This window comes from Pectinophora gossypiella, chromosome 7, assembly GCF_024362695.1.
Source record: "Pectinophora gossypiella chromosome 7, ilPecGoss1.1, whole genome shotgun sequence".
Taxonomy (NCBI): Eukaryota; Metazoa; Arthropoda; class Insecta; order Lepidoptera; family Gelechiidae; genus Pectinophora; species Pectinophora gossypiella.
This window is the reverse complement of record NC_065410.1, coordinates 15,551,512-15,564,789: the sequence shown is the minus strand read 5'-3', so window position 1 is coordinate 15,564,789 and position 13,278 is coordinate 15,551,512. Positions and strand designations below refer to the sequence as shown.

Here is a 13,278-nt window from a genome sequence, read left to right as displayed (position 1 = left end):
TTATATTATGGTGAGTAGGTATATTGGTACATCATAAATATTCACGCATTGATGTTATATTGATGAATAATTAATTGCGTGGAGTTATTTATCATCTTAATTTAGCCATGTTCATGCCTATATACTTATTTATAGGTACACAATAAGACAGACACAGAAACATGCAAGGATCTCTAAGAAATGATCGTCATTCGACTTGACTATTTTATTATGAATAAGATAATAAGGATAAGATAAATTTGTAGTGTGTCAAGATTGTAGTAAGTGGAATAACATGGTCTCTGCCAACCCCAACGGGAAATAGGCGAGATCTTAAGTATAAGGTAAGTCTTATTACCAGAGATCGATCTGATACCTGGGTTGATCTTTTGAAAAACAGTTTTGATTTTACCTCAAGGAATATCCGGTGTTATTTTTACCGACTTCAAAAAAGGAGGAGGTTCTCAATTCGACCGTATATTTTTTTTGTCAAAATGAATGATACGACAAAACTCAGCTTTACGCTTGCAGACGTCATCAGTTTTAGAATTGATCGTCATTTATCATAAATTATTTCATAACATACATTTAGAAGTCATAAAATAATAACCGGTAGTTATTTGCAACAAAATGGTTAATTTAGACTGCATAGATTGCGACAAAATATCAAGCGATGCTCAAGATATTTTTGGATTACACGAAACGCAATGTAGTCAAGTAAGTATGGCACGAATTCGTTTTAATTTTCATTTTTCGTACATTTATTGTCTTCTTTTTAATTTTTGACATTTTTATTGACATCGGATCAGCTCTGCTAAAATTATGACTGCCAGTTATCAACAAATGATTTAACGCAAAAAAGTTTTTATTAATGTTTAACCGCTCCTTACGGTTCTGATCGGTCAGCGAATGCAAAAGTTTTAGGTAGGTAGTCAAGTTGTAGTTTTGTATTCAAATCCTTTTTATGTTCCAACTGGTCAAGGCAATAAAAAATACTGATTCGTCAACCGAAGTACTTACTACCATTTCAACTTTCACACTATAAAACTTGCTTCGATTCAATCTTGTCTGATATTCCTTAGAATAGCCCTTAAAGTGGCTGCAAATACAGTCACTTCAGGCAAGAGACGGCTTCCCGTGCTCCTCATTTGTCCGGTCTATTACTGACTGCTGATTTGGACCTTTTATCTTTGTTTTTTGGGTATAAATGATGACCTTTTTTATTATACCCTGGCATCATTACATCTTTCACCCATTATTATCCTGATCAAAATAAAGAGAAGCAATATAGGTAGCAATATAATTCTATACATAATGTGTTCCACATATCAAGCAACAATTACTTTTATATACTTACTTCGTTTTTTTACTTTTCTTTTATCTTTTTTTTATTTCTTTTTTTTATGTGGATCACATTATGTACATAATTATTGCTACCTATTTTGCTTCTCTTTATTTTGATCAGGATAATAATGGGTGAAAGATGTAATTTTGCCTGGGTGTAATAAAAAAGGTCATCATTAATATATATGCTTCTGTGCATTACATTGAATTTTTGAATAATTATGTACTTACCCGATTCGCCATCGTAATCTATATTATTTTTGGGGAACGCAGCGTGGAAAGTCTATCATTAAAATCAATGTAATCGGTGAATCGATCGATTGACTAGACTCATCGCAATTATCTACAAGTTCCGGTTGCTTAGATGAGCTAAAAGCAATGACACGGAAGAAACATGGAAAGGAGACTAGAAATAGAATAACGGCTGATTCAAACTTAGAGCCGATGAAACGGAGTATGTACATTACCTACTTTACCTGTTTGTGGTTATGAGTTTGAATGTGGATGGATATAGGTAAGGGACGACCCAAGAAAGTGTGGATGGATGGATTGTGTGAAAAAGGATATGTGTGTAAAAGGTATAAAGGTAACAGCCTCCGTGGTCTAGTGGTTAGAGCGTTAGGCTTACAATCTGGAGGTCCGGGTTCGATTCTCGATGGGGACATTGTCGAAATCACTTTGTGAGACTGTCCTTTGTTTGGTAAGGACTTTTCAGGCTTGAATCACCTGATTGTCCGAAAAAGTAAGATGATTCCGTGCTTCGGAGGGCACGTTAAGCCGTTGGTCCCTGCTACTAGCCGTAAAAACACCTCCACCAACCCGCATTGGAGCAGCGTGGTGGAGTATGCTCCATACCCCCTCCGGATGATTGAGGGGAGGCCTGTGCCCAGCAGTGGGACGTATATAGGCTATTTATGTTTATGTATGTGTAAAAGGTGTGAGTACTGAGATGATGAGAAAAGAGACGAATGAAATAAGAAGAATACATGTTATGCCAACCCCAATAGTGAGATAAGGGTAAGAGAAGATAAAATCATTTAAGTAGTTAGTTTTAAAATAACTTTATTCATAGTTTGTTTTTTTTTCTTGATTCTTTATTCAAATCAAATCAAAAATACTTTATTGCACAGAAATACATTTAAACAATCAGACATAACACATGAATACAGTACAATTTGGGCGGCCTTATTGCTCTAGAGAAATGTCTATTACTTATTTCTTTTTTCTTTTTTTTTTATTTCTTTTTTTTCTTTTTTCTTTTTTTTTTCTTTATTTCCGGTGGGAAATAGGCGTGAGTTTATGTATGAATATATGTATGTTTATGCATAGAAATTAAAATAGGTATACAAATAGTTTAAATGTAGTAATTACTAGCATAAAATAAACTGATAAATTAAATAACACTTACTCATATTTGTTTTACACGTGTTAAACAACTTTATCACACATTTCAACTTTAAACACGCACTATTTTATGTATCATAAAAATACTCGGTACGTATAATAAATTATGTTGGTAGATTTAATAAGTTATTGTCGACACTTAGCACTGAGTAGGCACACATTACTAAAATTACATACATACATTCATACATAAACTCACGCCTATTTCCCGCCGGGGTAAGCATAGACTATAGAATTCCATTACTAAAATTATGAATTAATTAAAGAAATTACTTTGTAAAATAATAAAATTAATAATATAAAAAAATAATAATGCAAAATAATATAAATAATAAAAAAGGGGTTAGTGGAGGTGTTTTTACGGCTAATAGCCGGGACCAATGGCTTTGCGTGCCCTCCGAAGCACGGAGTCATCTTACTTTTTCGGACAATCAGGTGATTCAAGCCTGAAAAATCCTTACCAAACAAAGGACAGTCTCACATAGTGATTTCGACAATGTCCCCATCGGGAATCGAACCCGGACCGTGAGCCTAACGCTCTAACCACTAGACCACCGAACAAAAAAGCAGAAGAAAAAGGAGAAGTAGCTTTATCCGACTGAAAATAAAATCACGTTTGCAAAAGTAAGTAAGTAACACGTTTAATGATTGTAAGTAAAAGTTATCTATGTATTTTTACTTTTATACGTTCGAATCGCTGAACATTGCAGAGGTAATCTCCATTGCTATCTTGTTTACCCACTTATTGAACTATCCAGAACCTTCATTATTAGCGACTAGCGACCCGCCCCGGCTTCGCTCGGGTGCAATGCTGAGGAAAAATGAAAATATTTACGACATCACATTAAAAACCTCATTTTATTATACATATAAACATTCCTCTTGAATTACTCTATCTATTAAAAAACCGCATCAATATCCGTTGCGTAGTTTTAATGATTTAAGCGTACATAGGGATATAGGGACAGAAAAAGCGACTTTGTTTTATACTATGTAGTGATAAGGCCGCAATTTGCCATGTACCTATAGTTAAGAGTCTTTTGTAATTATTTCTTTTTATTTTGATGCAATAAAGTATATGTACAGTCATGAGCAATATAATGTACCCACTTTAGGACTCTGTCGCACTAACATATTTGACATTTAGTGAGACTTACAGTTCAATTTGTCAAAAAAGTTAATGTGACATGGTACCAAAGTGTATACATATTAATGCTCGTGACCGTAGGCGCAGCACTCAGGTCAGGAGGTACCTCCATTGCGGGCGTAGATTGACGGGCGAGGAAACAGGGACAATTAACACACTAGTCCAAGATTTCTCGATAGTATAATCAATACTCCACAATATCATTCCACCGAACACGTAGTTGCGCGCGTAACGTAAAAAGGTGAAGTGTCAAACTCAAACTTGACCGTTGTTTCTTCTTTTTTTTTAAATTGAGTTCAGATCATATCAATTGTCAAAACGAATGAATGACTGATTCAATCGAGAATAAAATCGAGTAGACGTTCTCGTTGTGTATTTGTATATGTTTGTATTTTGTATTATCTTGTTTACCTACTTATTGAACTATTTAAGAGCATCGTTATAATGAACTCAACTATCAGTCGGTTATATGAGCACTCTCTCTATCAGAAACAGATACTAAATAGGTATTTTTTAATGTAAACGCCAAACCTTTAACCACTCATCTGCTGAGATAAGAGGCATAATAGTTTTTACATTGTGTCTGGCCCTGATCAGTGTTTCCCGCATTCGAAGGGTTAAAGATGACATAGCTAATCATTGTAGCTACGCCCAAATTCAAATATATCTTTATTCAGTAGGTAACATAGTTACACTTTGAATCGTCAATTTTTACAATATAACGAACGTCTCATCCTCCTAAAACTACTACTGCAGCTTCTCACAACCTGTATAGCCGGGGAAAAGAAGCTGCAAGAAAAACCTCGGCACAGGGCCCTAGACGTTCTTTAAAAAAATAAACATAAAATATATTTATTTTTATTTTTGACGAAGCTTGTGCGGATTTTATTATGTATGATTTGAATATGCTTTCCCTTTTTTTATTAGTTTTTTTTTTAATATGAATGTTGGTACTGACGAAGCCTGTGGTGGATTTACATTCTGTTTTTTATTATTATTATTTTTGAATACCTACAGTATAGAGAATGAAATATTTTTATACAATTGAGTAAACTATCCATCTCTCTACTGTTATCCCGATTTCACAGAGTCCGCTTACTGCCTGTCTGACCTTCTAACCCGCGAAGGGAGAACCAGCCTAATACAGGTTAGGATACAGGTTAGGATACAGGTTTGCCTTCATCGTTGCGCACGTGATAAACCACGAATAATAATAATACACCCACCCACGAATGTTAATACATCCCACAGCAAGTCAATATTACGATCCCAAGAATGTTCCATTTAACGGCGCCACTTTCCCCAGATGGCGGCTCTGGTGACGTGGTGTGCACTCACGTGCCTGCCGGCTGCGCACGCGCTGCTCGTCGGCGTCGGCATCGCTGACGTCACTGGACCACCCGCCGAGATTGGATTCGTAAGTTATAATTATTTGTCGTTTTTTTTATAATTGTCACATTAACGAAGAATGAAAATGCAAGGGGTTCATTAACAGAATCACTCTTCATTACACTCACAACAATTTAAACGTACACAAAAAGGAATGCAATACAATAAGCGGCCTTATTGCCCAGCGATTTATTCCAGGCAACCATTGCCAGGAAGTATTGATAGTAAAATAAGAACCACCTATTGATTCCGTAGAAGACGAAAAAATTAAGTAAGTATTAAAAGTAGTTCAGCAAATGGATTTTCAGCTGCAGCCGTTTATCATCAGAACCTAAAAGTTATAATTTTTTCCAGCCATTGCGAGAGATGTCATCATCATCAATTTAAGAACCACGCTCTTGTCGGTGTAGTAATTTCCATTCCAGTCTCATCACCAGCCCATTAACGTCCCCACTGCTGGGGCACGGGCCTTCCCTATGGATGGATAGGGAGATCGGGCCTTAAACCACCACGCGGGCCCATTGCGGATTGGTGGTTATTAACGACTGCTAATGCAACCGGGACCAACGGCTTAACGTGCCTTCCGAAGCACGGAGGAGCTCGAGATGAAAATTTTTTTTTTGTTGTCACCCATCCTATGACCGGCCTTTGCGAAAGTTGCTTAACTTCAACAATCGCAGACCGACCGCGTTTACCGCTGCGCCACCGAGCTCCTTATTCCAGTCTATCAAAGGCCAATTTCTTGATTGCCCTATAAGACACGACGTTAACCTTTTCTTTAATCTGTTCCATGTAGTAAGCTCTTCTTGGTCTTCCCCTTCCTCTCTTTCCTTCTATGATGTTTTTAATAAATTCATCGTGTCATTCGTGTGTGTGTGTGTGTGTGTGTGTGTTATTGCGAGAGATTTACGAGAGAATAAACCCGCACTCAGTAAAAAAAAGTACCTACCTACCCTTTCAACCCTTGCGTCAGGTAAAAAGGACACCATTGTCCTGGGTTCATTTTGGTCTAGCAAGGGTCGGTTGCATTCTATTCTTCGCTTTGTTCGACGATACGGAGTGGTCCAGTAGTTGAACGATGTGCTCATGATCCGGAGGTCGCGGGTTTGAATCCCAGTGGGGATATATCATAAAAATCACTTTGTGATCCCTAGTATGGTTAGGATATTACAAGCTGATTGTCCAAGAGTAAGACGATTCGTGCTTCGGAAGGTCCCGGTACGGTTACTACTTACTGATTTAAGTAGGTAGTCGTTACATGGGCCATGTCAGGGGCCTTTGGTGGCTCAATAGTACCCCTGAGAGGCTGAGACTATGTTTGCTGAGGTTGGTCATCCACCTCACAACCCACACGATAGAAGAATAGCAATGTTCAACTCATGAAAGTCGTATGAATAGAGTCCAAATTACTAATGCAGATGGTAATAAAGGCGACACGGCTGATGGTGTAATGCAAAATTATGAATCATATAATCAATAAAGTACATGAATATGATGATTGAATCTTGCATGGCTGTTTTGTAGCGTCAGAATCAAATGACGAAATTGTTTAAATAGTTTTGTATCCGAAATCCTTCACAAGCGGCCCCTAATTTAGTGAAAGAACAGCTAAAAACTTATTCACACTCGTCACAAGTAAAGAGATTATATGTAACAACCGACAGATGTCGCTGTACGGTGTGTGCGTTACAAACTTATATTTTGCGGATCACGCAACTGATAACGGTTTCTATAGATTTATTTTTACGAGTTGTATTTTATTTTAACGCATTTGATTGTAACTGTACGAAAAACGAAATGATATTTTTTTGATTAAATAAATGAAATTCTATAGAATTGTACAGCAAGCGCTCTAGTAGTCTTAACATATTAGACGAATATTTCCAGGACCGCATTTTAAATTTGTAAAATTCTACTTCGCGGTGTTAAGATTCTCCCGCGAATAATGACGATCCCGATGCGTCCTGATTTTGGTATCGCTTCTCGGCCTTTTGGCTAAGATCAAAGTGTAGTATCTGTTCTTTTCAGCTTAATATCTGAAAGTTCCCTCACTGAGGGACCAGTATATTAAACTGATTTTTGTGACCAGACGGGATGTTCGGGGCTCGCTCCACTCCCGTCACGGGTCGGCCCGGCATTGAAGTGCCGCCGGGATCGGCCCACATAAACACCAAAAAATAGCTGTTAAGCTTAGCTACATACCACAAGCTTTACGACTTTTTCTAATTCTCTAAATTAGGCAGATCAGGCTTGTCAAGTCGGGCCAGTCTGGGAGCCTCCTAACAACTTATTTGGCAAATCAGATTTTGACTACGAATAAATTATTTTATTCGTAGGATTTTGATGATATGCGTGCTAGTGACATCGTAACGAAAAAAAAAAATGGAATATCTATTTCATTGTACTAAAAACGATGGTAGGTGTTTTTCTTGTCGCAAATGTTTAATTAAGTGTTTGAATTATAATATACACTTCTCATCAAAAAAATCGAAACACCTTGCAAGTTTACGTTTTGTCAGGATTATCAGAAAAATGTGTACATTTAGGAATAAATGTTAAATGTCGTTTAATAGTGAGTAATATGAGCTTATCAAATCTTAATGTTAATGTTCTAAATTTAAATGAATTTTTCATAGGTTTCGTATTTTGTTAAATGAGTCATGTTTATTCCGTATGGAGTATAAAGGAAATGGATAAAACAACACACGTAAATGAAAAAAAAAGCTAAAAAACGTTTATTTAATAACTTGTATTCCCTCCCCGAGCTCTAATTACTGCTTCCATACGGTTCTTCATCGATCGGATGAGAGTCACGATCACATGCTGTGGTATATTGTCCCATTCCTCTTGGATTGCATCTTGCAGCTGGCTAAGTGTTTCTGGGGCAGGATCTCTTGCTCGAATTCGTCTCTTTAATTCATCCCACAGATGTTCAATGGGATTCATGTCCGGGCTTCTTGCTGGCCATTCCATAAAAGAGATATCGACTTCGTTAAGATAATCTCGTACGACGCCCGCGGTGTGAGCCCTAGCATTGTCGTGCATGAATATGAAGCCGTTGCCAATAAAATGTGCATAGGGCATCACATGAGGCTCGAGACACTCTTCGACGTACCGATGACAGTTTAGTGCAGGCAGACGTGGCCCAGACACGAAAGCAAGCTCTGTCTTACCGTCGGCGCTGATTCCTCCCCAAACCGTCCACGAACCGCCACCATAGCTGACCTTTTCTTCAATGCAGCATTGTGCATAGCGTTCTCCGTCTCTTCTGTAGACCTTGTTCCTTCCGTCGTTACCATACAGCATAATTTTACACTCATCAGAAAAGAGAACTTTGCTCCACTGTAGGTATGACCAATTTAGGTGCTCACGTGCAAAGTTAAGGCGCGCTCTTCGATGGTCTGCAGTTAATTTCGGCCCATTTGCTGGCTTATGCGGTACCAGTCCACGATCCTTCAACCTTCTTCTAATTGTAGAGTCACTTACAGCCACCCTTCGTACAACACGAAGCCGCTGCTGCAGTTGAAAAGCGTTAAGGCGTCGATTTCTTAAAGAAGTTGTTACAATAAATCGATCATCTCGCTCAGAAGTGACCCGATTCCTGCCAGATCCTGAACGGCGCGTGAACAAACCAGTCTCCCGATAACGTTTATAGACTCTATGAACAGATGACAGGCTTAGATGCAGTCTTGCAGCCACAACACGCTGACTAAGGCCAGAATCCAGCAATGCCACAACTTGGGCGGCTTCTGTGGGCGAAGTATCTATACGTTTTAGAAAAAAAACCTTTTTTCAGACGTCCCAAAGTCACAGTATTGAAATAAAAAACAAAAAGTTTAAGGATAGGCGCCAATTTTTAGTTTTTAAACGCTAAATGTACTCCAACCCTAAACACACATTTGTCTCAAAACAGTGATTCATTTCGGTTATAAGATAAACAAATGAAATTCTAATTTTGAATTTAGAATTTTCGCTTATTACTGTAATGGCCAAACTGCCAGCTATACATTTATGTATTTTTTTCATCGTATGAATTCTTTTTTGTGTAAATTCGGACAGAAACAATGAAAACGGAAGTGTTTCGATTTTTTTGATGAGAAGTGTATTTAAAATCAGACACATCTTGAGTGGGGCTTATTATTAAATCCAAAGTTCATTTTACGGTTGAACAAAAAAATTTGTCATTTTATTTTTTATAAGTACCTACTTATGATCGAAATATACACTTCTCATCAAAAAAATCGAAACACTTCCGTTTTCATTGTTTCTGTCCGAATTTTACACAAAAAAGAATTCATACGATGAAAAAAAATACATAAATGTATAGCTGGCAGTTTGGCCATTACAGTAATAAGCGAAAATTCTAAATTCAAAATTAGAATTTCATTTGTTTATCTTATAAACGAAATGAATCACTGTTTTGAGACAAATGTGTGTTTAGGGTTGGAGTACATTTAGCGTTTAAAAACTAAAAATTGGCGCCTATCCTTAAACTTTTTGTTTTTTATTTCAATACTGTGACTTTGGGACGTCTGAAAAAAGGTTTTTTTTCTAAAACGTATGGATACTTCGCCCACAGAAGCCGCCCAAGTTGTGGCATTGCTGGATTCTGGCCTTAGTCAGCGTGTTGTGGCTGCAAGACTGCATCTAAGCCTGTCATCTGTTCATAGAGTCTATAAACGTTATCGGGAGACTGGTTTGTTCACGCGCCGTTCAGGATCTGGCAGGAATCGGGTCACTTCTGAGCGAGATGATCGATTTATTGTAACAACTTCTTTAAGAAATCGACGCCTTAACGCTTTTCAACTGCAGCAGCGGCTTCGTGTTGTACGAAGGGTGGCTGTAAGTGACTCTACAATTAGAAGAAGGTTGAAGGATCGTGGACTGGTACCGCATAAGCCAGCAAATGGGCCGAAATTAACTGCAGACCATCGAAGAGCGCGCCTTAACTTTGCACGTGAGCACCTAAATTGGTCATACCTACAGTGGAGCAAAGTTCTCTTTTCCGATGAGTGTAAAATTATGCTGTATGGTAACGACGGAAGGAACAAGGTCTACAGAAGAGACGGAGAACGCTATGCACAATGCTGCATTGAAGAAAAGGTCAGCTATGGTGGCGGTTCGTGGACGGTTTGGGGAGGAATCAGCGCCGACGGTAAGACAGAGCTTGCTTTCGTGTCTGGGCCACGTCTGCCTGCACTAAACTGTCATCGGTACGTCGAAGAGTGTCTCGAGCCTCATGTGATGCCCTATGCACATTTTATTGGCAACGGCTTCATATTCATGCACGACAATGCTAGGGCTCACACCGCGGGCGTCGTACGAGATTATCTTAACGAAGTCGATATCTCTATTATGGAATGGCCAGCAAGAAGCCCGGACATGAATCCCATTGAACATCTGTGGGATGAATTAAAGAGACGAATTCGAGCAAGAGATCCTGCCCCAGAAACACTTAGCCAGCTGCAAGATGCAATCCAAGAGGAATGGGACAATATACCACAGCATGTGATCGTGACTCTCATCCGATCGATGAAGAACCGTATGGAAGCAGTAATTAGAGCTCGGGGAGGGAATACAAGTTATTAAATAAACGTTTTTTAGCTTTTTTTTTCATTTACGTGTGTTGTTTTATCCATTTCCTTTATACTCCATACGGAATAAAAATGACTCATTTAACAAAATACGAAACCTATGAAAAATTCATTTAAATTTAGAACATTAACATTAAGATTTGATAAGCTCATATTACTCACTATTAAACGACATTTAACATTTATTCCTAAATGTACACATTTTTCTGATAATCCTGACAAAACGTAAACTTGCAAGGTGTTTCGATTTTTTTGATGAGAAGTGTATTAAAAATAAATATATTCTATAAAAGAAAAATAAAACAAAAATCGTGTTGTCCCAGGTAAATCAGAAGTGAATTTTTTTCTTGACTCCTCTAACATTAGTAGAATAGAGTAGGTTCAATGAGTTAAAATACATACTGATTTTATTGGATTGGAGCTCTCAGCGCTCCCAATTTGTCCGGCCAAGTAGTTAATGCCTTATGCGGAAAATCTACAATAAGTCACGTCAATACGTAAGACGATTTGGTCTGAGGCTCTGCCCTGGGACACCAGGGTTGATGAAGTCGGTCGTTGACCTCACAACCCACACGAGAGGAGAAAAATAACTCAAGCACCAGAAACAATAATATATACGTATAATTAATTATAATCTAAAACTATTCAATCTTCATTCAAGTATTTTATCTACCTATCTATCTATCTATCTTTCTTTTGAAAACAATGTATCTTCTTAGGTATAGAAATATTTTCCCAGCTTCTTTTGAAAGTTAGTTGCGTTACTTCCTAGTAAACCTAACTCTATAATGAATGGCGCACTGAGAAACTTTCCAGGCTACGTTCCCCAAAAAAACTGTAGATGGCGCTGTACAGTTTTGTCTTCGTTTAACCTTATTTATTCATTATTATTTCATGGATAACAGTCATATGCATCTTTTATCTTTGTCTATGGGTATAGACACTTGACCCTTGTTATTACCCTAGGCGCATTCTATATGTAGTATCATTTTTTATTCTATACCACCACCACCACTGTTGTCTAATCATCGCTGTTTGCAATACCCCTTAGTAAGTACTATAATGCAATCCCATTGTCTTCTTGTTTCGACAAGAAATTAACTATCCGCGAAGGATTTAAAATGCAGACGTTAAGGATCATTTCCAAAGAGCATGTCAATACTTAAAATTCGTGCATTTATGACAATAACATATTATTATTATGGTCACCCTTGCCGTGTTCGGCAACGGCGACTGCTACTGCATTACACAGTTGAGCTTCGATGGTGAACTCTAACATGACTAATATAACATAATATAACGACCTCCGTGGTCCAGTGGTTGAGCGTTGGGCTCACGATCCGGGGGTCCTGGGTTCGATTCCCGGTGGGGACACATCACAAAAATTACTTTGTGGTCCCTAGTTTGGTTAGGACATCACTGGCTGATCACCAGATTGTCCGAAAGTAAGATGATCCGTGCTTCGAAAGGCACGTTAAGCCGTTGGTCCCGGTTACTACTTACTGATGTAAGTAAGTAGTCGTTACATGAGCCATGTCAGGGGCCTTTGGCGGTTCAATAGTAACCCTGACACCAGGGTTGATGAGGTTGGTAATTCACCTCACAACCCACACGATAGAAGAAGAAGAAGAATATAACATAACATAGCAAAGCATAGCATAGCATAGCATAGCATAACATAACAGAAGTTCTCGACTATCGCAAGAAAAGCTAAGTACCCATATCCACCTAGCTTTCTGTTAGACTAACGTGTCGCGGGGAGCCATATCGCCGTTTGTAATGGTCAAACCATGGTGTTAGTGAGCGTCCTCGCCCAGACGAGTAAATGGTTACCACATAAACAACCTGACCTATTAGCCTAGCTGGGCACAGGCGTTCTCTAAACCAACTGGAAGGGGAGCTGAGAGATATGGAGCATACTCAACCACGCTGCTCCATTGTGGGTTGGTGGTGTTTTGGACGGCTAATAGCCGGGACTTACAACGGCTTTTAAGGGTGCATATCAAAATGTGCCAAGTTTGGTGGCGAACTTTCATATATTTTTTTCGTGAAGGATCCTTTTGGATCCTTTTTCATGTCGGAACCCAGGATCCTTTTGGATCCTTTTCATGTCGGAACCCAATTTTTCACGAAAAAATATTATGAAATTTCGCCACCAAACTTGAAATTTTGATATTCACCCTTAACGTGCCTTCCAAAGCACAGAATCATCTTACTTTTTCGGACAATTAGGTGATTCAAGTCTTCCATGTTCTTACCAAACAAACGACAGTCTCACAAAGTGATTTTTTTTATGTCTATTGCTATTTAAGTAAATTTTCGATTTTATTGTGAAATTTTGGAGGGTTAAGTATCTATTTATAATTGTGCTTTCGATTATCGACTAAGTACCTGCAACAATCGCTAAGTATGTTTAAATTT

At 38.2% G+C, this 13,278-nt stretch overlaps 1 protein-coding gene, 1 long non-coding RNA gene and 1 other non-coding gene across 6 annotated transcripts in view; 2 read left to right on the top strand and 1 right to left on the bottom strand.

Moving 5' to 3' along the window:
• LOC126368383 (neutral ceramidase) overlaps positions 1-13,278 on the top strand; it is a 354,827-nt gene that overhangs the window by 18,183 nt on the left and 323,366 nt on the right. For 3 of the 4 annotated variants that reach the window (XM_050012339.1, XM_050012340.1, XM_050012338.1), the window contains exon 2: positions 5,181-5,291. In XM_050012339.1, the coding sequence (XP_049868296.1) occupies positions 5,181-5,291 (111 nt within the window). Of the gene's footprint in view, positions 1-2,924; positions 2,944-5,180; positions 5,292-13,278 lie in introns of those variants that run through there. The other variant, XM_050012341.1, reaches the window with a different exon arrangement.
• Positions 3,353-4,079, bottom strand: LOC126368539 (uncharacterized). The gene is made up of 2 exons (XR_007566604.1): positions 3,981-4,079; positions 3,353-3,538 (listed from the first exon to the last, which is right to left on the bottom strand). It is a non-coding gene; the product is annotated as an uncharacterized LOC126368539 (long non-coding RNA).
• Positions 7,239-7,431, top strand: LOC126368605 (U2 spliceosomal RNA). Its single transcript, XR_007566622.1, has one exon. It is a non-coding gene; the product is annotated as a U2 spliceosomal RNA (small nuclear RNA).